General features: G+C 37.6%; 1 protein-coding gene and 1 non-coding gene across 3 annotated transcripts in view; both read left to right on the forward strand.

Moving 5' to 3' along the window:
- AP1G1 (adaptor related protein complex 1 subunit gamma 1) overlaps positions 1–24,922 on the forward strand; it is a 79,545-nt gene that overhangs the window by 43,225 nt on the left and 11,398 nt on the right. For both annotated transcript variants that reach the window (XM_059999020.1, XM_059999021.1), the window contains 14 exons: positions 1,350–1,491; positions 3,342–3,438; positions 4,617–4,693; positions 8,426–8,521; positions 8,984–9,064; positions 9,265–9,363; positions 13,249–13,304; positions 14,372–14,485; positions 16,854–16,994; positions 17,732–17,786; positions 22,439–22,561; positions 22,733–22,822; positions 23,437–23,564; positions 24,612–24,716. In XM_059999020.1, the coding sequence (XP_059855003.1) occupies positions 1,350–1,491; positions 3,342–3,438; positions 4,617–4,693; positions 8,426–8,521; positions 8,984–9,064; positions 9,265–9,363; positions 13,249–13,304; positions 14,372–14,485; positions 16,854–16,994; positions 17,732–17,786; positions 22,439–22,561; positions 22,733–22,822; positions 23,437–23,564; positions 24,612–24,716 (1,404 nt within the window). The remainder of the gene's footprint in view (positions 1–1,349; positions 1,492–3,341; positions 3,439–4,616; positions 4,694–8,425; positions 8,522–8,983; positions 9,065–9,264; positions 9,364–13,248; positions 13,305–14,371; positions 14,486–16,853; positions 16,995–17,731; positions 17,787–22,438; positions 22,562–22,732; positions 22,823–23,436; positions 23,565–24,611; positions 24,717–24,922) is intronic.
- On the forward strand, positions 14,758–14,843 carry LOC132417354 (small nucleolar RNA SNORD71). Its single transcript, XR_009517796.1, has one exon. It is a non-coding gene; the product is annotated as a small nucleolar RNA SNORD71 (small nucleolar RNA).

Genomic DNA, 24,922 nt, shown 5'->3' on the forward strand with positions numbered 1-24,922 from the left:
GTTAGGATTCTGGGCTTTCACTGCAGTGGCCCGGGTTCAATCCCTGATCAGGGAGCTGAGATCCTGCAAGCCGTGTGGCGTGGCTTTAAAAAAAAAAAAAAAAAAAAAAGAGTCAAGGTATAACAAAACTAATCATTTTTACTGCTTTGTCATGGGCAGTATTAAGTGAAACTCCCTCCCTCCCTCCCCTCTTTCACTCTAAGTGTGTGGCAGTGTATTCAGTGACTACTATTATTTGGCGCCTCTGCCCTGATTTGTGCTAACATGCCATAGTTTTTCCCACCATTGCCTTTGCACTGTCAGTGCGGGTGTCAGTAAAGCTGACAAATAATGAGTTAGTATTGTGAAAATAGTTTATATTTCGTGGACCCCCTGAAACAGCCTTGGGGACTTCCAGAGATTCTTTAATCGCAGTTTGAGAACCACTGAGCTAAACGATTTTAAAATGCTCTTAAAGCTGGTAGAAGTAGCATAACTCAATAATTCAGCTTCTGAATGGTAAGAGTTGGTTATAATATGTAAATGAGTTTACTGGTTCAAGCTTTTAATATTTCAGCTTTTCTGAAAGTATACTTCAGGCTGGTTTAGAAATAATTTTGTACAGTAATCAGTGCCTGTTAGAAATAGAATTTTTTGTATCTGTATCACTAGATACTGAGCCTCACTGTAAACATCTAGCTTAGTTTATGATGGTTTAATTAGCTATCTTTTTAGTTACTAATTTTTTCTTCTTTTGAATAAATAAAAGTGTAAAAATTAATGTAACATCAAGGTTAATACTATATCATAAGATCAGAGACCTTATGGTATAGTATTTAGAGTATACAGTGTTTAAGTATAGAGTATATAGTATAGAGTGTTTCTGTTGTGATGTTTAAGTCATCTTAAATGCTCTAGCAGTAGAGATTGTTTTCTGATTTTTTTTTTAAGGTTTTGGTTACTGTATTACTTTTTTTTGTAGTTAGTAATAGAGCATATTAAAATCTTTTAAATATACAGTTGTGCTTCATATTCTGTCATTGCTAGTTTTTACTTTCAGTGGTTTGCTGAGTTTCCTAAAGAGAGTTGTCTTTTAACATCCAACAGATAGCATGTTGTCCAGTTTATGTTGCTTTGGTATTTGGGAACATTGGGTTGCAAGCATGTAGAACAGAATGTCAGTCAGTTTGCTGTGTTGTAATTTGTAATAAAGTTAGAATAAACACTTTTTGCAAAAATAATCCTAATAAATATTTTCCATATTAGAGAAATCATGAATCGTTCAGAGCTACCTCGTTAGATTGTGAAGCTTCTTCATGGAGAGCACCAGGCAGGGCATGTTCATTTCTGCCACCTTCTTTCTTTTGCAGTGATCTTAATCATAGCACGCAATATGTACAGGGGCTAGCACTTTGTACCCTCGGCTGCATGGGCTCCTCAGAGATGTGCAGAGATCTTGCAGGAGAGGTAGAGAAACTCCTGAAAACCTCCAACTCTTACTTAAGAAAAAAGGTAACTTTCCATGAAACCGAATGTATGCATTTGGATTAGGCAGTATTATGGAGATGAGAAGGCAGATTATTCATATTTGAAAGCTCAAATGGTAATATAACTTACCTTTCCCTGTGCAGTAAATGTATTTTAAATGATTATATGTGAATCAGTTGTTTATAAATCAAAATCTTTTTTATACTAATTTTGGAGGTGATTTTTTTTTTTTTTTTTTTGTGGTACGCGGGCCTCTCACTGTTGTGGCCTCTCCCGTTGCGGAGCACAGGCTCCGGACGCACAGGCTCAGCGGCCATGGCTCACGGCCTAGCCGCTCCGCGACATGTGGGATCTTCCTGGACCGGGGCATGAACCCGTGTCCCCTGCATCGGCAGGCGGACTCTCAACCACTGCGCCACCAGGGAAGCCCGGAGGTGATTTTTTTTTTTTTTTATTTCTATTTAACTCACCAATTAATAAGTGATTGTGAACACTTTAATTCTCTTAATTCGTCATTTTTCAAGGAAATGATTTATAAACAAGCAAATGTTATTGGACCCTAGATGGCATACCTAATTACTTCCTAAGTTACCTGATTCTAAACAGTATTAAACAAAGTGATAATGAACAGATCTTTAAAAATTTATTTTAGTGCCCATGTCTTTGTATTAGGGCCTTTGAATCTTGGAAGTGCAGTTCCATGGGGACCTAGATAATTATTAGGGAATGATTTAGAACATACTTCCTAAAACTGATATATCTAAATGGAATAGTAATGGAAGACAGTGATCTTATTCACTTATTTGCTTTTATTTGTTGATATAAGCATTTTGTTATTATTTTATTGTGCTTGAATCCTAAAACCTTCATAAACAAAGGGTAAAATTTAGGACTTTAGAAGTGAGTCACATAATATCGTCTGGTTGGCGTTTATTGTGCCTCTGTATTAATGGTGTGAGACAAAGCTGTTGAAAGGGCCAAGCTGTTTTCCAGGAACATGTACTGTTAATGATGGCTATAGACCAAAGCCAGTCTTTTCTCTTAAAAAATGTGTGGGCTGCTCTTGTTCAGAAAGATTAAATAAATATTAATAAAGATTAATAATTATTAAATAAAATAATTCCTACAGATTAGGAAAAAAATTGTTTTCCCCCACTGTAGCATGAGAAGAATTAGCTGAAATCTTTTCTTGTTAATGTATCTAAACTTTTATGTTATTCAATTCCAACAAATAGTAGTTATGGTTCCTTTTGCCAGGGGTGGGGGCGTTTAACCAAAATCAGTCTTTGAGTGCCTTTCTTTCCTGTGAACAAGTTTCTTCAGTAGAGACTAGCTAACTGAGAGGCGTTTAACTAAGATCCTAAGTAACTTTCAAATGATTTTCTTGATTTCAGTAGAGAGTGAATTGGGGAAAGTATAGCTATTATTAAAAGCAGCAGCAGATTTAAAGCATCTTTCAATTGCATAATGTTTTCATAAAACCTTTTGGTCTTTTTACTCAGAAGAATGATTATCACAGATGGAAGTCTTTATTTTTTAGTTTGCGAAACTCCACATAAATTATGTTTAGCATGTTTGATAAGTTTGTGTTTAACCATGGTCTAGTCGAGAAAGCTTTTGTCCACTTATTTGGTAATATATGACCGAAGAGACAGGTGAGTTAGAAGTTCTCGTTAATGCAGTAAGTATAAGTTGGAAAGCCCTAACCAGTTAATAACTAATAAGTCTGATAATGACAAATAATAAATCTGATACCTAAGTCCTTTCTTTTTTCATGTAGGTGAACTAGTTGATAAGGTTTTGTTGTTTATAAGATTGGTTGTCCTGACTTAATTGAAATAAATCTTCTTTTGTCCTTTTTATGTTTTTTATAGGCAGCACTTTGTGCTGTTCATGTCATCAGGAAGGTTCCTGAACTTATGGAGATGTTCTTACCAGCAACAAAAAATTTATTGAATGAAAAGAACCATGGTAATGTGATTTAGATGCACTCATGAAGTACTGAGGGAGAAGGGGAAAGAGAACAGGCTTCAGGCAGTGTTGGCCTTCTGTCTCATGCAGTAGACTCACCTTTCTACTGTGCTTGGACACTTTTCCAGGAAGGGCTAATGGGTTGAATCTCTCTTCTACTCCCATATCCTAGTTTTTGTAATTAGAGATTGATTCCTTTACAGTAAGCTTGTTGTTTTTCATTTCTGGTCCTTTTTTACTATATTAAAAATACTATATTAAGTAATAGTGTAATTACAAATGATCCTAGCCTTGATTTTCATGTGTAAAACCCTTTGATTTCCTGGCTATTTTATAATAGAAGAAAAAGTTATTTTTTTATTGCTTTGCCATAGTAGTGTAAGAGTTGTGAAACTACTTTTAGGTTACTTGTAACAGGAATTTGTAATGGTTACCCAGATATATTTTTATAAAGCTTGAGAGAAATTAAATGAAATGTGGCAGTTCTTTACCGAGCATTTTATTCTTATTTTGAAGTCAGTGAAACAAGTTCTGAGTGAAGAAAATTCTTGTGTCCTAAATGCTAAGAGAAAAAATGTTAACGTGTATTTAATTTGATTAATGCAGTCCTGTGCCTAGAAGACTCAAAATATACTTGTTGAACAAATGAATGTTTAGGGTACTTATTTATTATTTAGTGAAAAGTATGGTGTGATTCTTTTCACTCACTCTTGACCAAGCAAATTTACTTTGTCATTCACAACTACCTTGGGTTTTTCGTATATTTTATCTGGAAATTTAAAATCTTAGTAAGATTTTTCTTCTTGAAATATCTATCAAAACTCAGCTAAGAGCTTATTAAGTCTGGAGCAGGTGATGTCCAGTTTATATTGACTAGGAGCATGTCTTTATGGATATTCTCAAATGTAGAGACATGTGTATTGGTTCTCATTTTTTAGCAATTATTTTGGTCATATAACTTTAGAATATTCTGTTTTGATTGACATCACCAGTATTAAATCAGCAGGTATCTATTAATACCTTCTTTGTATTCACCTCAATGCTTAGATTCTTTGAGAGATTAAAAAACAAAAATAGCAGCTATGCTTTTGGAATTGACCTTCAAAACTCAGAGCCCTGTACTATGAAGTTGAATAATATAGCCTCATTATTAGTTTTCATTGGTTCTTTTCTTTCAGGTGTCCTTCACACTTCTGTAGTCCTCCTCACAGAAATGTGTGAGCGAAGCCCAGACATGCTTGCACATTTCAGAAAGGTAGGTGCCATTCTGTATACCTAAGCCTTTCTTGATTGAAAATGGCTTTCCTGAAAAGTACATGATTTTCTCACCTATGAATTTTCTTTTGAAAGAAAGCTGTGGAGCTGAATAAAGGACTTAAACAGCCCTGCTGTGTGGTAGGGCTGGAAGCCAGATTTAGGCATATAAGAACTGGCAATAGTGCAGTGTTTTCCCTTTCATAATAGAAGTCTTCTCTCATTGTTGGCAGACACACCAGTCTCTCACGTGCTTTATCTGCTGTTTTCACATTGAAGTTAGGAAATGTAGCCTGAGGTCAAATTACACACAGGAAGAGAGAGAGAGAGAGAGAGAGAGAGAGAGAGAGAGAGAGAGAGAGAGAGTGAGTGTGTGTGTGTGTGTGTGTGTGTGTGTGTGTGTATGTAGTTTAAGGCAGGTAATTTTTTTTTTTAAAGGTGAAAACTGCAAACTGAAATTTGACATTACTTTTACCTAACATAGGGTCCCGCGCTATTCATTTTACGCTGTGGTGACTCCAGTGATGGAAGTCTCTAGCTTTCTTAAGTCCCTCCTTCCCTTTCTTAGAGCATTCTAAAGTGGAAATTTTTTTCTCCACTTATGTTTAGAAGGGACTAGTAAGGAGGACTCAGAGAAAGACTGTTCTTTGGGTAATTACATGCATTTCAGTTCCTTTTATAGGGTGCTGATCACTCCATAAATTGGGCTTACTTTGTACTTCAGATCTAATGAAGCTCTAATAGCAGCTCTTTTTTGGGAGGCTTTTTTGCCCCCTTAGATGTTCATGTATTGATTAAATTATTATAAAATAGTATGAGGCCCGTATCTGTCCCTAATGCTTGCTTTGTATGTTTTGTTCCTGTTGTCTGTTTGGAATCCTGCTGTATGTTAGAATGAAAAGGTAAGAATTAACCCTCTTTTAGATGGTGCATGCTGGCATTAGGTCCTTAGTGGCTTTTGTGTATCCATCCACAAATGTGGCTTTTAAAAATATACTAATGCTGAAGTTGTGCTTAATACTATGTTATTTGTCCTAGCATTTTTGGCTAACTTCCTAGTCCAGGTTTTGTCTTGTCACTTAAACTCCTGACTCCAAAGTCAGCCTTGGATTTCAGTTGCAGCCTTTCCTGATTTGTAAGCCTCCTTCTCTGCCTTTCCTTTGTCTTCACTTGAGAAACTTTGAGCAGTTTCCCATTGGTGATGGCAGTTCCAGATCAGTTTGGATCCTTGACACCAAACACTGCTTCTTCTTGAAGCAGATATTTTAGAGCCGTGTGGGTAACCCCATGCTTTAAAAAGCTCCGTACGTACTTCTGAACTTTCAGTTCGGACTTAGGGCTTTAATTTCCCCCTTACTTGCCCTCAATCTTGCCTTGAAGTTTTGGAATATTAAAAGTTTTTTGAGGTAGAGTGGGTGGGCATCAACTGATTTTCATGGCTGCAGCCTTTCCCTTTGTCATTTTATTTTGTTTGTCTTGTCATCAGTTTTAGTAACTTGCATTTTTGTCAGAAAAATAAAGCTGGATTCCAGGAATTTGTATGCAGAACACTTAGACATTTGTGCTTTTTGTCCCGGGTGCTCTTATGTGGTGTGAGTTTAGTAGCTGAAGGAAAAAGGACTTCTGTGAGACAGAAACCAGATTTTTTTTAAAAAATAATTTTTTTGGCTGTGTCAGGTCTTAGTTGTGGCACGTGGGATCTTTCTTTGTGGTGCGCTGTCTCTTCATTGTGGTGCATGGGCTTCTCTCTAGTTGTGGTGTGCGGGTTTTTCTCTCTCTAGTTGTGCACGCGGGCTCCAGGCTGCATGGGCTCTGTAGTTTGTGGCATGCGGGCTCTCTCATTGAGGCACGTGAGCTCAGTAGTTGTGGCACAGGCTTAGTTGCCCTGTGGCATGAAGGATCTTAGTTCCCTGACCAGGGATCGAACCTGTGTTCCCTGCATTGGAAGACAGGTTCCTTACCACTGGACCACCAGGGAAGTCCCCAGAAACCAGATTTTAAAAAGTAATTGAGGGCTTCCCTGGTGGCGCAGTGGTTGAGAGTCCACCTGCCGATGCAGGGGACACGGGTTCATGTCCCGGTCCGGGAAGATCCCACATACCGCAGAGCGGCTAGGCCCGTGAGCCATGGCCGCTGAGCCTGCGCGTCCGGAGCCTGTGCTCCACAACGGGAGAGGCCACAGCAGTGAGAGGCCCACATACCGCAAAAAGTAATTGAGGATATGGGTAGTACAAAAAAGGAGACCATTGGGAAGTATGCAAGGCGAACTACTTTTTGTGCAGAGCTTGGTAATTAGATGATCCCGGTTTTATTACATTTTAAAGCAGTTTATACAGTTATATTATTCTGACCTCTAATATGAATCTGTCCACAGTTGACAGAGTTAATGAGGATTCTGTTTAGAATTTACAGGTCATTATAGCTTAGATTTGTTTTAATCTTGGAATTGTCCAAATTAGATTTTTGTTTAGGTGACTTACGAAGTGCTTAATTGAAGTGTTATGGCCAAACTTATTTAAATTCCCACAGATTATGTTGTCTTGTATTTAGCAATAGACTTAGTGTTGTAAATGTTTTGAGTGTGTACCTTGGGCAGAGCTTGGCTTTTGTTTCAGTCTTGATCCCCTTTTAGAATTGGAGAGTAGGGAGGAATCCAAATACGATGAGAAAAAAATAATTGAGTTGCAGCAAAGTTGGGGCTGTTTTGACTGCTTCCAAAAGAGATAGGATTCAGTTCGCTTTGGACACTTCTTAATGTTAGGTGATTAGAATTGTTTATATAGCTAAATTGAGTTTGTAGTTTGAGACTGGAAATGTTCTTATTGTGGCAAACATTTTGGAATAGGGTTTTAACCTTAAATGATTGATCAACAGAGTTTGAAATGAATGATAATATTTAAAGCATTTTTAAGTTCAGCTTGGGAGTAAAATTGCGTCTACTATGTACTGTCAGTCAGTCTAATGGACAGAGTAAAAAGAAGAAGGGCATTCTGACCATAAGGAATGTATAGTTTCATCAGTGAGATAAGACAGGCAACAAATGTATAATTAGGTGCTGAAATTAAATTTTACCTAAAATTATGTCATATGAGTTAAGAATAGGAAAAGGACATTATTCATGGCCTTGCTGTCTTCCTAAAGTGAAGGATACAATTTTTCATGTGTCTTTTCCACTTAGTCAGTGTTGGAGGCTTTTGTATTCCCTGTTGTTTGTTGGAAAAGGATATAACTAGCCAAATGTTAAGAGGGGAGAATTTTTTTCTCTATTTGAGATAGTTTGTTTTAAGACTATAATTTTAATAAAATCACCAGTATTTTGGGTGTGATAACATTTTATATCCACATGTGTTGAATGTATTAAAAACTGAATATATTTGTGCAACCTTGGTGTGTCAAGTCCTATAGAAGTAGAAATGCAATATGCCCCATAGGTACCTGTTTTACTTCGTTCTCAGAGGCTTTCTAACCTACTGTTATTTATAGTACCTTTGCATGTATAACTCTGGAGTAAAAATATCTGGTTTGTTTTTAATTCAGATATACCTTCTTGAGTTCTTGGCCAGAATACTCCTAAGTTATATTTATCAAACATCAACAGTATACTAGTATATTGTATCAGTAGAATTTGCTTGGACTCAGACCCTTGCATCCTTTTTCTAAGTCAAATTACCTGCCTATTCATGAGAAATTCTTTGATGTTCACTGTTTTTTGATGCATCTCTCTTCCCCCCAGCTTGTGCCCCAGTTAGTTCGTATTCTAAAGAACCTCATCATGTCCGGATATTCACCAGAACATGATGTTTCTGGGATCAGTGACCCCTTTTTGCAGGTGAGGTCGAAAGAAAGTTTTGGATAAATGATATATTTTGGAATAGATTTTTCCTTCCTCTTATGTTTGTGTTGGGTAGAGATTTGGTAGTTAATTGATTAAACTAATTACATTAACAAATGAATAGTGACACAATTCTGTATGAGATTAATAGGATAAAATTATAGTTGTAATAGTCAAATCATATACTACATGGAAACTTGATTTACCAATATAATACAGCTCTGCAGGTGGTGGTAACCTTTGGCTGTGAAGTGTCAAAGTGTGGGTTGTCTAATAACTTCATTAAGACATAGAACCATATATAACTTCTCTAAAGATAATGTTTAAATTTCTTCTGTTTGAATTTTACCATTTCTGTTGGGATCTAAGACTTCATTTAAGTTATTTGAATTTCATATCAAGCAAAGTTCCTTTGTGCCAGGCGGAATTTGTTGACATTTGTCATATTTTGCACATTAGGTACGAATTTTGCGGTTATTAAGAATTTTAGGACGAAATGATGATGACTCAAGTGAAGCTATGAATGATATATTAGCACAGGTGAGTACTTAAACTTGCATTTAAGTAAACACTCATTTTAGTAAAGCAAGGAGTAGAATGATTTTGAGTATATGGAGCAGTTTTTATTTGTGTTTTCTAATTGGTGGCTGTAATCAGTCACAAAATGTCTCCTGTTACCTCTGGATATTTTTTGGAAGCATTGTTTTGTCACTTTTGTAACACCCTCTGTGTCTTTTCAGGTTGCCACTAATACGGAGACTAGTAAAAATGTAGGAAATGCTATTCTTTATGAAACGGTTTTGACTATCATGGATATTAAGTCAGAGAGTGGACTGCGAGTAAGTCTTTTTAATCTTTTCTTCTCTAAACATTTTATTTAAAATAATTGACTTGGATTTTGGAAATGAATTCCATTTGGAAATTAACTTTAGTAAAGAATGATGCAGAATGTATAGTGCTTTTTTTTGGTATCTGAAGTATCATTTTCTCCACTGAAGGCTTAATATTGATTATAATAGAAATTGGAAGAGCTTAGGTATGGTTAGACACATAGATAATGTTAAGTGAAGGAAAATTTTCTTTCTTTCTCTTTTTTTTTTTCTTTTTTGACCACACCATGTGGCATATGAGATCTTAGTTCCCCGACCAGGGATCGAACCCATGTCCCCTGCATTGGAAGCGGGAAGTCTTAACCACTGGACCGCCAGGGAAGTCCCAAGGAAGCATTTCTGAATGAGCTTTTTTTAAAGCCATGATTTGAGTTGGGCTCAATCACTTCAAATGAGACATGATATTTGAGTTAATTCATTTCTCTAAATTTTTATTTGAGAAATAAACACAAAGTAAAAGAATTCAAACAGTACAAAAGGTATGCAGGGAGGAAGATGTCTGTCTGTAGCTTTCATGTGTAGACTCTCAATTTTTCTAGTGGGAAATACGGTTACCATTTTCTTTTCTTTTTTTTTTAAACATCTTTATTGGAGTATAATTGCTTTACAATATGGTGTTAGTTTCTGCTGTTTAACAATGTGAATCAGCTATATGTATACATATATACCCTCCCTCTTGTCTCTCCCTCCCACCCTCCCTACTCCACCCCTCTAGGTGGTCACAAAGCACCAAGCTGATGCAGCTGCTTCCCACTAGCTATCTGTTTTACATTTGGTAGTGTAAATGTGTTAATGCTACTCTCACCATTTTCTAATGTACTTTTTTTTGGAGATATTTTATCCATATTTAAATGTGTCTGTACATGTGTATTTCTTGTCTATCCCACTTTTAAAAACTTTTTATTTAAAATAATTTTAGACTTACACAAAAGTTGCGAAAATAGTTCAGAGTCCAATATTACCATTCGCTCAGCTTCCCCTAATGTTAGCATCTTGTATAACTGTAGTATAATTATCAAAACTAAGAAGTTAGTATTGGTTCAGTACCATTAACCATATTACAGACTTTATTCAGATTTCACCAGTTTTTCTACTGATGACTAATCCTTGATCCCACATTGCATCTATTGTCTTGTCTCCTTAGTCTCCTCTAATCTATGACATTTCCTTCGTCTTTCCTTCATTTTTGTGACTTTGACACTTTTGAAGAGTACTGATCAGTTACTTTGTAGAATGTCCCTCAATTTGGCTCTGTCTGATATATTCTTTTTTTTTTAATATTTATTTATTTATTTGGTTGTGCCAGGTCTTAGTTGTGGCATGCGGGCTCCTTGGTTGTGGCATGCGAACTCTTAGTTGTGGCATGCGTGTGGGATCCAGTTCTCTGATCAGGGATTGAACCCGGGCCCCCTGCACTGGGAGCATGGAGTCTTAACCACTGCGCCACCAGGGAAGTCCCTGATATATTCTTTTTTTAAAAATTTTTTCTAAATTTATTTTTTGGCTGCTTTGGGTCTTTGTTGCTGTATGCGGGCTTTCTCTAGTTGTGGCGAGCAGGGGCTACTCTTTGTTGCGGTAAGCAGGCTTCTCATTGCAGTGGCTTCTCTTGTTTGGAGCACGATCTCTAGGCACGGGGCTTCAGTAGTTGCGGCACACGGGCTCAGTAGTTGTGGCTTGCGGGCTCTAGAGCGCAGGCTCAGTAGTTGTGGCAAATGGACTTAGTTGCTCTGCAGCATGTGAGATCTTCCTGGACCAAGGCTCGAACCCGTGTCCCCTGTATTGGCAGGCGGATTCCTAACCACTGTGCCACCAGGGAAGTCCCCCCACCCCGATACATTCTTTTTTTTTTTTGCGGTACGCGGGCCTCTCACTGCTGTGGCCTCTCCCGTTGCGGAGCACAGGCTCCGGACGCGCAGGCTCAGCCGCCATGGCTCACGGGCCCAGCCGTTCCGCGGCATGTGGGATCTTCCCGGACCGGGGCACGAACCCGTGTCCCCTGTATTGGCAGGCGGATTCCTAACCACTGTGCCACCAGGGAAGTCCCCCCACCCCGATACATTCTTTTTTTTTTTTGCGGTACGCGGGCCTCTCACTGCTGTGGCCTCTCCCGTTGCGGAGCACAGGCTCCGGACGCGCAGGCTCAGCCGCCATGGCTCACGGGCCCAGCCGTTCCGCGGCATGTGGGATCTTCCCGGACCGGGGCACGAACCCGTGTCCCCTGCATCGGCAGGCGGACTCTCAACCACTGCACCACCAGGGGAAGCCCCCAATACATTCTTATAATTAGTTTGAGGTTATGCTTTTTTGGCAAGACTACCACAGAAGTGGTGTGCCCTTCTCAGCTTCATATCAGGAGGTACCTGCTATCTGTTTGTCTTATTACTGGTGATATTAAGCTTGATCTTTTGGTTAAGGTGGTGTCTCTCCACTGTATAATTGTTTTTTTCCCCCTTTGTAATTATAATATTTTGGAGGAAACACTTTGACACTATGCAGATATTCTGTTCTCCTCAGACTTTTACCTACCATTTCAGTACCCATCAGAGGATCTTGTCTGCAACAGTTATTAGGGTGGTGTTCTAATGATACCGTTCTATTTCCCTCATTTTTTCCTCATTAAATAATTGGAATTCTTCTATAAGGAAAAACTCTCCCTCAAGAATTTATTCATTCTTTCAACCATTTATTAGTATAATAATTGCTAACCCATAGCTTTGTAAGAAACAAATTTACTAACTACACTACGGTATTTGTGTATAGTTCTTTTTGTCATCTGGGTTGTTCTGCACCTTACACATTTCATGTTAGGTGAAAACATTATGTTGGAACTAGTTTATATTCATGTATAGAGACCATTTTCATTTTTAAAAAGGTTGTGGTAGAATATTCATAACATAAAATTTATCATTTTAACCATTTCTAATTCTGTAGTTCAGTGGCATTAAGCACATTCACAATGTTTTGCAACCTACACAGCCATTTATCTTCAGAACTGTTTGGCCTTCCGAAACTGAATCTACGTACCTATTAAACAATAACTCTCCCTTATCCCCTGTCCCCAACCCCTGGCAACCACCGTTCTACCTTCTGTCTCTATGGATTTGCCTGTTTAGGACATTTCACATAAATGGAATCATATAATATGGGGTGTTTGTGTCCGGCTTATTTCACTTAGTATAATGTCTTCAAGGTACATCCATTTCGCAGCATGTGTCAGGATTTATTCTTTTTAATGGTCGCATAGTATTCTGTTGTATGGATGTGCCATAGTACATGTAGCAAATTTGCTATTAATGGACTCTCCTATCATTTGTGATTATAGATAGTGTTGCAGTAGATTTTTGTGCATATGTACGAGTACATTTGTCAGCTAAATTCCTAGAAGTGAAATTGTTGAAGCAGAGGATATAGTTTCATTTTGTAGCTTTTATTTATTTATTTGGCCGCACCATGTGGCATGCGGGATCTTAGTTCCTCAACCAGGGATCAAACCCATGCCCCCTGCAGTGGTAGCACAGAGTCCTCATCACTGGACCACCAGGGAATTCCTCATTTTAAATATTTATAGTTACTGCCAGGTTTCCCTCCAGTGAGGCTGTAACAATATTATTTTTCTGCTAACGATATAAAAACTTTAAAACAATCTTTCAGCAGAAGTAAAATATGGTTTTAGGAGTTTACCTTCAGAATTTTTTTTTGGCTAGCAATCTATAGAAGTACTAACTAAACTACCACCTTTAAATAGTTTGCACCTATCAGAGGCCAGAAAGTGACCCTTAAACAATATAGATATTTGATTTTCCTAAATTTTTAAGCTATGCTGTTTCTCTGTAGGTCCTAGCCATAAATATCCTGGGTCGTTTCTTATTGAACAACGACAAGAATATTAGGTAAGTCAACTGAAAAATGTCTTGTATCTGGCTATTATAAACTCAGTGTACTCAAGAGTGACTTTGCTCAAGATCACACATGTATTGAGTGACATATCTAGAACTTCAACTCAGGATTTTTATTTTTAGTCTGGTCTTAAAACCGTTTTGATAAGAATTTAAGTATTTGCCTCATGAGTTAATTTTTAGTCCTGTTTATACTTTAGCATTAGGAGTCAGCAAACTTTTTCTGTAAGGGACCAGATGGATGGTCAGTATTTTAGACTCCATGGGCCTTAGGGTCTATTTGGCAACTACTCACCTCTGCCTCTTGGTGTGAAAGCAGCCATAGACTGTGTAAATGATGTGCATGGCTGTATTGCAATAAAAACTGATTTACCAAACCAGACAGCAGAGGGCTGGGTTTTTGCAGATAGGCTGTAGTTTGCTGACCCCTGCTCTAAATTAAGAAGAAAAATACAACATGTCAGTTGCAAACCTGGAACATGTTTGTGAACTCCAGCTACTTTTTTAAAGTAGATGAATTTATCAGTATTACCTTCTATTCTTTCTTGTCATGTTAACGATTGAAAAAATGTGGAAATAATCATTATGGTACACTGAATTATCTTCTCCTTCCAGAAGAATTTTTAAATACTTGGATCATAAACTCAAATTTTTGCAGGGGCAGTTTTGGTACTGGTATCAAACAAAAGCAGAGGAAATGGTAAAATTGAAATAATTTCCTCTTGTGTTTTGGGGCTCAGACAGCCTGAAAAGGCATACTATATACTTATTTTGTTGTACTATTTGAAAGAGTTTGGAAGAATCAAGTCAGTCACTTTTAGAAGTTTAAATGGAATTGACCATGAATACAAATCTAAATCCAAGGCTTCTGGTTGCCACAGCTTTAGATTATAGTATTTTTTATGGCTTTACTGTGTTTCCATTTTACTCACTAATCTGTCTTGTCTTTTAAATATTTAACAATGTATGCTTTCCCTTAGTCATTGGACATCTTCTTTGTCGTTAAGCAGAGAATTATCCTGAATTTTAATTCTGTTCTTCTGCAACTTTATGTCATCCAGATATGTAGCTTTAACATCTTTGTTGAAGACTGTGCAGACAGATCATAACGCAGTACAGAGGCACAGAAGTACCATTGTGGACTGTCTAAAAGATTTGGATGTCTCAATAAAACGGTAACAGATTATTGAAAATTCTGCTCCCCACCCATCACCTGATAACTTTGTAATAGTTTTGAGAGGGAGAATGTAGACATTTATGTATTTAGTCATTATTTTCACAGAGTAAATCCTTTTTTTCGAAAGGATTGGCAGGGAGAAGTTTAGATTAATGAAAGAGGCCAGTACGGAATACTGAAGTGCACACTGAAGTTGTCCTTGGTTCTTTGATGAGTAAAACAGGTACAGATAAGCTGGGCATATGTTTACTCAACAGAGGTACTGTGTTCTGTGTGTTGGAGGATGAAAATATGGAGTGATCCATCGGCTGAGTGTTTTATCACAATGCTGAAACTCAAATTGCTGACAGCACACGTTTTCTCACAGTACTTCAAAATACTAGAGGCGGCCGTGTTTCTTTAGAACAGTGCATCTAGGAATGACTTTTAGGCAGCACATAGGACTTAGAAAAGGCATGTATATTTTTTCCTTGGTGTAGTAATTCTACTGGTTCTCGTCTTAGAATGACTGTAGTTGTTTGTAAAGCCTAGTTATAGTTGGCCTCAGTGAACTTTTGGTTTACTGTTCAAACCAGAAAAAATTAGATTTGAAATGATCTCTGAAACTATTCACTTAACAAACATTCATTGATAATTGTGTTCCTTTTATTTGCAGAGAACAGGTGCTAAGTGCTTGGGCAAACTAAAGATAAGACCTAGAGTCAGTAATAACAACTTTTACATAGTGCTTTGCAAAGAGTTTATAAGCACTCTCTCAGTTGGTTCTCAGAGGAAGCCAATAAGAGAGACTAGGCAATTACTTCTATCCCCAGTTAACAGATTAAAATACAGTACCAAAGGAATCAAATGACTTACTCCAAACCTTACCCCTTGGACATGGCAGACGTGGGAATAGAAATCAGACTTTCTGACTTCTATTGTGTTGTTTCTGTATAGCTCATGACTGGGCTTTGCATTTCAAAAGTAAAACCTGGGTCTCTTTGACAGGTTATATAACAGTAGGAGCTTAGACTCTGGAGCCAGAAAGCCTCATTTCAAATCCTAGCTCTGCCCTTAATAAACTTTGTCTAGTTACTTAGCCTTCCTGTGCTTCAGTTGTCCCATATGCAAAATGTGGATACAAGAGCACCCACTTCAAAAGGTTATATGCAGGATTAACTGGATTAACATATGTAAAGTACTTAAGCACTGTGTAAGAATTAGTTATTATTGCATTTCTGTAAGGATTGAGTTTTTGTTGCTTGTAGATTAACTAAGATGAAAGTATTATTAAATTGGGATTTTTGAAAGTTAATTATATGCCATGTTTGACATTATTGACCAAATGTGAAAAGATGCCTGTCATAACCTTATAACTTTTATATGTAAAACATGTCCATATTTGCCTTCATTGCCAAATTTGATAGGCGGTTTTAGAAACTCCTATTTGCTCTCATAGCACATACCCTTTTTTTCCTTTTCATGGCTCTTATTCTCTTTTTCAGTTTTTTTCCCAGCTTTATTGAGATATAATTGTGTAAGTTAAAGATGTCCATCACATTGACTTGTCACACTTATCTATTGCAAAATGATTATCACCGTAGCATTAGTTAACACCTGCATCCTATCACATACTTACCATTTCTTTTTCATGGTGAGAATATTTAAGATCTATTCTCTTAGCAACTTTCAAGTATATAATACATTGTTATTAACAATAGCCATCATGCTATACATTAAATCTCCAGAACTTATTCATCTTATAGGTGGAAGTTTGTGCTCTTTGACCAACATCTCCCCATTTTTCCCACCCCTCAGACCCTGGTAACCACCATTCTAGTCTCTGTTTCTATGCATTCAGCTTTTTTTAGCTTCCACATATGAGTGATAGTGTACAATATTTGTCTTTCTCTAACTTAGCTCTCAAGGTTTGTTTTTATTCTACTCTTCTATGTACCTTTTGATGTAAACTATGTTACATCATCTTTGGACTAAAGTGGATGTAATAAAAGGAGAGTAAGGTGACTATATATCATGTTTTTAATGAATAACGCAGAGGTATTATCATTGGGTAATAATTTTGTTGCCTCTCTTTTTGAGCCTTTTAAGTATTCTAAATTTCAGCTTCATAGAATAGATTGCTGAACTCAAACTGCATTTTTGGTCTTTAGTAGTATATCTCTTGGGGATTTTTGAAGAAAAGTGTTGATGAACGTTCAAAATAAATTTGATAACTTTGGTTATCTCATGTGCAAAGATTGGGATCATAAGATCATGCAAAGACATCAATACATCCACTAGTGCTTGGTGTTCAAAGACAACATACCTGGGTCTTTGTTTCATTCCCACTGTAAATATCATAACTTTTTTTCCCTCCCCCCTGCAAGGCGTGCAATGGAATTGAGTTTTGCCCTGGTAAATGGGAATAATATTCGAGGCATGATGAAGGAATTGCTTTATTTTCTGGATTCATGTGAGCCAGAATTTAAAGCAGACTGTGCATCTGGAATCTTCCTTGCTGCAGAAAAGTAAGATTTAATTTTTATATTCATTGGTAAAAAATGCTTGGAAATTTTTGGAAAGCATCTTTAAAACATGGGGGAAATGTTGTAAACATGTTTAAACATGTAACATTTATTTCAGGCTTCCCATTAGAAATTAGGTTTGAGAAGGCCATTCTAGCCAGTATCTAATGTTAAGCATTATGCTAAGACCAAAATAATCCCACTTTTATAAACTCTCCTCTTTTATCTGTTCTTTAACCTCTCATCTATGATGTCCTTTTGATGAAAAGAATAGAAAAGTTACAGCATCTGGATGGTGGTTCTGTGTAAAACTTTTAGGAAGAAGTACCTCAAGATTTTGGTAGTATGGTTGTTTCCCCTCTTTTCACTGTGAATTTAAGGGAGCAAGTTTCTAGTCCTGGTGTGCCTGGGTCTCGGAAGAGTCCCTTTTCTTCTTTCTTCTCTATCCTCTCCTGTCCTGACTTTATGATTTATTTTCTGAAAAACTGGAGACAGAGTCCCCAGTTCTCAGCTCAGCAACTCCTATTGCATATTACGTGGAACATCTGAATTTGACTATGTACCACTTCATCACCCTTTGAAATGGGAATTGCTGCTAGTTTTGAAGGTAAAATGGATCCAGATGTAATCACTTAACCTGTGAACCTAAAAAATGCTGTAGGACAGGATTTTTGAAAGTCACTGAGCAGAGCTTAGTTTATAGGTTCCAGTGTTTTCACCTAGTGCCATTATTTTCTCAGGTATGCACCTTCCAAACGGTGGCATATAGACACAATTATGCGCGTTCTGACAACGGTAAGTAGTGTTCTTAAGTCAACATATACTAAGGGCTGTATGTGTCGATTAACGAGTCAGAAAAGCCCTTGTTCTCATGAAGCTTATATTCTAGTGGGGGAGGTAGGAAATTCATGGGGAAATATGTAACACTCTCTTGTCAGGCAGGGGAAAATGCTATGAAAAATACTAAAGTAGCATATGGGACTATACTGATGGCAGAAGAGGATGGGATATGGGGCAGTGGGCCAGGTGTCTTAGGTAGAATAGGGCAGGTCACTCAGAGGAGGTAACATTGAGTAGAGAACTTGGTTAAATGAGGAGCTGTGCAAAGATTTGGGCGAAGAGTGTACAAATCAGAGGGAACAGTAAGTGTTGCAAAGCCCTAGGGTAGCAAACAAGCTTGACCTGTCTGGAGAGCATCAAGAAGGCCAGTGAAGCCAGTAGAGTGAGAGAGGCAGAGAATGGTAAGCTTGATGCAGGGGCTAGATTCTATAAGGCCTTACAGGAGTTAGGATTTTATTTTGAATATGATAGAAAATCATTGGAAAGTTTTGAATGGCTAAATTCTGGATTTTAAATTATGATTTTATAGAATATCCTTTCTTTGGTAGTCTTCCAGAATTTTGGAGCTTCTCAGTCGATCAATTAATAGACAGGGATTAGAGATTTAAGAGTAAAAATGAAAATGTAGTGGCATAACTATCTATGTCTAATTATGTCACCAGAAGTAAAAAACGTTGACGAAGTTGACCACATTAAAATTTAAAACTTGTATAGCAGAAGGAAAAAAAGTCTACAAAGTTAAAAGGCAGATGACAATTAGGGGAAAAACCATTGTAACATATGACAGTGTGTTAATATTTTTAATCTATAAATACTTTACAATTAATAGGAAAAAGTGAAACACTAAAGGAAAAACTGGCATTTGAACAGACATTTGACAAAAGAAGAAATGGCTAGTTAACAGTGAAAAATACCCTTACTCTTAAAGAGATAGTAAATAAAATAAAAGTGAGGTATCATTTTTCACTTGTCATACTTTTTAATCTAATTCCTAGTGCTAGTTAGAAAATAGAGAACAGGCAGTACTTTATTAATTATGTTTTTAGGACTTTCTGTTGGAAAAATAAAAGGTCACTGTGCAAAAATGTATATTACAGAAGTGTTCATCCTAATCTTATTTATAATAGGGGAAAGCTGGAAACAACCAGGAGTCTCCAAATGGGCATGGGTTAAGTAAATTATGAAACATCTGTAGGAGGGAATGATACCATTGAAATTTTTAAAATTTCAGTTAAATAGTTTACCTACAATGAATTAATTTCGTAAAAGTTTAAAAGTCAGTATACTTAATTGGGAAACTATATTCTAACAAAAGATATGATGGTTTTTATAAGGCTCAAAAGAAGGGAAAAATTAGAGCTCCTGGAGAAAAATGTTTATTGAAATCAAAACCTTTTTTAAAAAATTGCTCCAACTTTTCGGTTTTCCAATCAATTTATGTTCTCTTTTTATATGATCATATGATTTTTCTTCTTCAGCCTATTGATGTGCTAGGTTAAGTTAATTGATTTTTTAAAAAATTATTTATTTAATTGAAGTATAGTTGGCTTACATTAATTGAATTTTGAATGCTGAATCAGCCTTTCATATCAGGAATAAATCCCACATGGTTGTGACATATAGGTTTTTTAATTCATTATTGTTGTATTTGATTTTCTAATTTTTTTAAGGATATTTGCATCTGTGTTCATGAGAGATATTGGTCTATAGTTTTTTGTTCCCAATGTTTTCTTTGATCCATGTGTTATTTAGTAGTGTGTTATTTAATTTCCAAATATTTGGGGACTTTTCAGCCATCTTTATATTACTTATTTCTAGTTTAATTTTGCATGATTTCTATTCTTTTATTTATTTTAAAATATTTATTTATTTATTTTTATCTTGGTCTGCCTTGGGTCTTCATTGTGGCATGCGGGATCTTTTTGTTGTGGCACAGGGGCTCGTCATTGCAGAGCTTGGGCTTCTCTCTAGTTGTGGCACAGAGGCTTCTCTCTAGTTGTGACGTTTGGGTTTTTCTCTCTCTAGTTGTGGCACGTGGGCTCCAGAGCGTGTGGGCTCTGTAGTTTGTGGCACTCAGTCTCTCTAGTTGAGGTGTGCAGGCTCAGTAGTTGTGGTGCGTGGGCTTAGTTACCACGCGGCATGTGGGATCTTAGTTCCCCGACTAGGGATCGAACCCGTGTCCCCTGCATTGGAAGGCGGATTCTTTACCACTGGACCACCAGGGAAGTCCCTCTGTTCTTTTAAATTTATTTTTAATGGCCCAGAATGTGATCTGTCTTAATGAATGTTCTGTGTGAGCTTAAGAATGTGTATTCTGCTGTTGTTGAATGGCGTGGTCTATAAATGTCAATTAGATCATGTTGATGATTTCTCTTATTTAAAACACTCTGCTTGTGCTTCCCTGGTGGAGCAGTGGTTAAGAATCTGCCTGCCAATTCAGGGGGACACTGGTTCGAGCCCTGGTTCAGGAAGATCCCACATGCGGAGCAACTAAGCCTGCGAGCCACAACTACTGAAGCCCACATACCACAACTACTGAAGCCCCCGCGCCTAGAGCCCGTGCTCTGCAACAAGAGAACCACCACAATGAGAAGCCCGTGAACCGCGGTGAAGAGTAGCTCCCCACTCACTGCAACTAGAGAGAGCCGGCTCGCAGCAACGAAGACCAAATGCAGCCAAAAATAACAAATAAATACAATAAATAAATTTATTAAAAAAAATAATAAAACACTCTGCTTTTTCCTATTAGGGAAGAATGTAAATATCTAAGTCACACCACTAATTACCTGCTTTTTAGCTTCTCACCTTTCCTTTTTGACCATTTCCCTAAACTTCTCCCTCTGTCTCTGTGTTTCTTTTTTTTTTTTTTTTTTTTGCGGTACGCGGGCCTCTCACCATTGTGGCCTCTCCCGTTGCGGAGCACAGGCTCCGGACGCGCAGGCTCAGCAGCCATGGCTCATGGGCCCAGCTGCTCCGCGGCACATGGGATCCTCCCAGACGGGGGCACAAAGCCGTGTCCCTCTCATCGGCAGGTGGACTCTCAACCACTGCACCACCAGGGAAGCCCTGTCTTTGTGTTTCTTAACAGGAGTGGGTATCCCAGCCACCTGGGATTTTTTCTTTGTCTTTTTCCTCTCTAAAGTACACATGGGTAGGCCTGGTCTCAGTCTTGTAAATCCGATCAACTCTTCTGTCCAGTAATGGGAGATTGACCAAGGTGGGCTGATACTAGGCACAGGTTCCACTGTTTATATGTCCTGTGCAGCCTGGTTATCATCGTGCTCTGATAAGGCCAAAATTTGGTTTCCTCATAGGTTAAATAGCTGTATTTTGTTTTTGTGATTGTAAATCTCAAGATTCCACTAGTCAAGAGGACAATAAAGAGATCAAGGTTTTCTTTTTCTTTTTAATGTGGATAATTAAATACAAAATATTTCCTATTCCTGGGACTACTTATTGGTTCTATATTTATAAACTAGTTTTTAAAGGAGTGTGAATAAACTCAGGTTTTTTATTTGTTTGTTTGCTTATTTATGTATTTATTTGGCTGCATCGGGTCTTAGTTGCAGCACACAGGATCTTCTTGAGGCACTTGGGATCTTTCGTTGTGACGTGTGGGCTCTTCATTGTGGTGCAAGGGCTTCTCTCTAGTTGTGGTGTGCGGGTTTTCTCTCTCTAGTTGTGGCACGCAGGCTCCAGAGTGCGTGGGCTCTGTAGTTTGCAGCATGTGTGTTGAGGCGCACGGGCTTAGTTCTAAGCCCTGCAGCATGTGAGGTCTTAGTTCCCCGACCAGGGATCGAACCCACGTCCCCTGCATTGGAAGGCAGATTCTTTATCACTGGACCACCAAAGAAGTCCCCTAAACTCAGGTTTTTTAAAAGTTACTATTTATTTCAGTCTCATCTTATTTAACAAGCCTTTTTGAACTGTTCACGTACTCTCCATCCCCCAGAGTAGCGTGACTACTATAGCTAGCTCATGTGATTTTAACACCTGTGTTGGGGAGTTGTGGGAAGGGAGAGGTTGTTGTAATTAAGTTCCCAGTGAATGTATTTCTTAAATTTTTGTAATCGTAGACCTTACCTGTTTTGAGTAGAGAAGGCTTCTTAAATTTTAAACTTTTTTTTTTTTTACTTTGGACGAAGAGAAGTTTTTATTTTTTATAAAATCTTAAAACTTTAGAATATTCATTTAAATAAGACTTTAAGGGGGGAGGGATAAATTGGGAGATGGGGATTGACATATACACACTACTATATATAAAATAGGTAACTAATAAGAACCTACTGTAGAGCATAGGGAACTGTACTCAATACTCTGAAATGGCCTGTATGGGAAAAGAATCTAAAAAAAGAGTGGATATATGTGTATGTATAACTGATTCACTTTGCCGTACACCTGAAAGTAACACAACATTGTAAATCAACTATACTCCAGTAAAAAAAAAAAGACTTTGAAGTTTGAACTGCTTATAAACATGAGAATTGGAAACAACTTTATCTTTGAGGGTGTTTTGTAGTAGTCTCCTTTGAACAGCAACAATACTAGCTAACATTTCTTATTATTACTGTGTGTTTCTAGGGGTAACTGTCCGCATTTCCTTTTAGGCAGGAAGCTATGTTCGTGATGATGCAGTTCCCAACTTGATCCAGTTAATAACCAATAGTGTGGAGATGCATGCCTATACTGTCCAGCGCTTGTACAAAGCAATTCTTGGTGATTATTCTCAGGTAAGTACTTTCACTTTTGGGGGGAAATTGCCCTTTATTTTCCTGATATGCTCTTACTACTGTCACTCTAGAGGTGCCTCAGTTTTGACCTTTATGATTAGATGACCTGTGATTTGTATTAATCCTTTAAAGGACTGAAATCTTTGACAAATGGTGACTTTCTTTTGCCAGCAACCTTTGGTGCAAGTAGCTGCCTGGTGTATAGGTGAATATGGAGATCTTCTTGTGTCTGGCCAATGTGAAGAGGAAGAGCCTATTCAGGTACCCTTTGTCACTCTTGGTTAAGGAGGGGGAAAAACAATTTTTTGGTTTTAAGAGAGTGGTGTTTAATCAGTTGAGATTGATTCCTTGAAAACCTTTTAAAGAAGCAATTCCAGAATTACATTGGAAAACCTGCTGATTTTTGAGTTGGAACTTACTGGGCCATTGTGAGATATTAAAACTGCGTTTAGGACCTACCCCCCATCCCATCAGACTGACTTACATTGTTTCTCTTACCCTCTGGCTGATAAGAAATGAGAGTGTATCCATGTTTCCATTTGCTCATTAAAGGACTGGATTTCAGAGAAGTTGTGGCAACAACACTTTAACTCTATGTATCTTTTTCCTTTCTTCCTCTCCTTCTGCCTTTGAAAGTCATAAAATGCCTCTTAGCCCCCAATGGGTATTTTCCATCCTTTTTACCTCCCTCCTACTTGCTTCTGGTTGGTGGGTTAGGTTGTACAGTTACTCTGGCAAAGCACAGTTTATGTTAGAAGCTTTGGTAATGATGATGGCAGGATTGTCTTTCTGGTGACATCCTGTGACTTAATATCAGATGTAGATATTTACAGTTAAAATTCATCTTATATTGTCTTTTTTTTTTTTCTGCACAGGTAACAGAGGATGAAGTGTTGGATATTTTAGAAAGTGTCCTAATCTCTAATATGTCCACCTCAGTGACACGAGGTTATGCCCTCACTGCCATTATGAAGCTTTCTACTCGATTCACCTGTACTGTAAAGTGAGTATGGAGAAAAAGTAGGGTGAACATGTTGTTTTGTAATTTTTAAAAACTTTATTATGGAAAATTTCAAGCAAAAGCAAAAGTAGAATAGTAAAATCAATTGCATATACCTTTATTCCTCAATAACAATCATCATTTCATGGTTAATCCTTATTTTATCTATACTTTGCTCCCTGTCATCCCCCATGCCTGTTTTCTCTTTCAAAGTAGCGAAGTTATTTTCCCATATAAGGGTTCTGGTTTATTTTTTTCTTTTTACTGTTTTGACGAAAAGTCAATTCTTGGATCAGTCTCCCAGCCAAGCATATTTAAACTTAGTTCTCTTAGACCTTCTGCTTTAATTTTTTTTTTTTTTTTTTTTTTGCGGTACGCGGGCCTCTCACTGTTGTGGCCTCTCCCGTTGCGGAGCACAGGCTCTGGAGGCGCAGGCTCAGCGGCCATGGCTCACGGGCCCAGCTGCTCCACAGCATGTGGGATCTTCCCGGACCAGGGCACGAACCCGTGTCCCCTGCCTCGGCAGGCGGACTCTCAACCACTGCGCCACCAGGGAAGCCGTCTGCTTTAATTTTTAATGTTAAGCCTCGTGAAGAATGGTATTTTTTACTATTTAAATTGTGAAGTAGAAGAATTTGGTGTCAGGTAATGACCTTTTGTTGAAAGAAGTCTGATGCCATGACCCACTTGTTGATAAAAGCTTATTTTAAAGTTATTAAAGAAGAGAGTGAACACTATAAATTTATTCTTTTGTAGCAAATTAACAATCGGTACTTTTATCTAGCAAATTTTAGGGTATGAGATATTTAACAGACAAAATCTAGTATTACAACTAGAATAAGTATGATGGTAATAAGTATGATGGTCTTGAGCTATATGTCAGATGAATGAACATAAAGGAAAAGTGTTTTGTTTTTGAAAAGTTATGTACATTAAGAAAAGAGCATTTCAAAATTTTAACCAGAACCCTCTGTTTCAAACATTATTCTCTCTGCTTGTTTATGAACTTTCTTTTGGGTATTTGAATTTGTTTGTCATTTTATCCCAAAGCCGAATTAAGAAAGTGGTTTCCATCTATGGAAGCAGCATTGATGTGGAGCTCCAGCAGAGGGCAGTAGAATATAATGCACTTTTTAAGAAATATGACCATATGAGGTAAGTAAAAGAAAGTAAACAATGCATGTGCCTCTTAGCATCTCAAACAAATTGTCACGATAAACCCGTAAAGGAGATTCATCCCTCGTGCTTTATTAGCCGGACTTCACAACTCTGTTTAGTTCTAACTGCTTGGCCCCTTGTGTTTTGTCCATCTTCTATTCTGCCTAGCCTCTAAAGAAATAAGTGAACTATGTTCCTTTAGT

The sequence above is a fragment of the Delphinus delphis genome, chromosome 20, assembly GCF_949987515.2.
Source record: "Delphinus delphis chromosome 20, mDelDel1.2, whole genome shotgun sequence".
In the NCBI taxonomy this organism is placed as follows: Eukaryota; Metazoa; Chordata; class Mammalia; order Artiodactyla; family Delphinidae; genus Delphinus; species Delphinus delphis.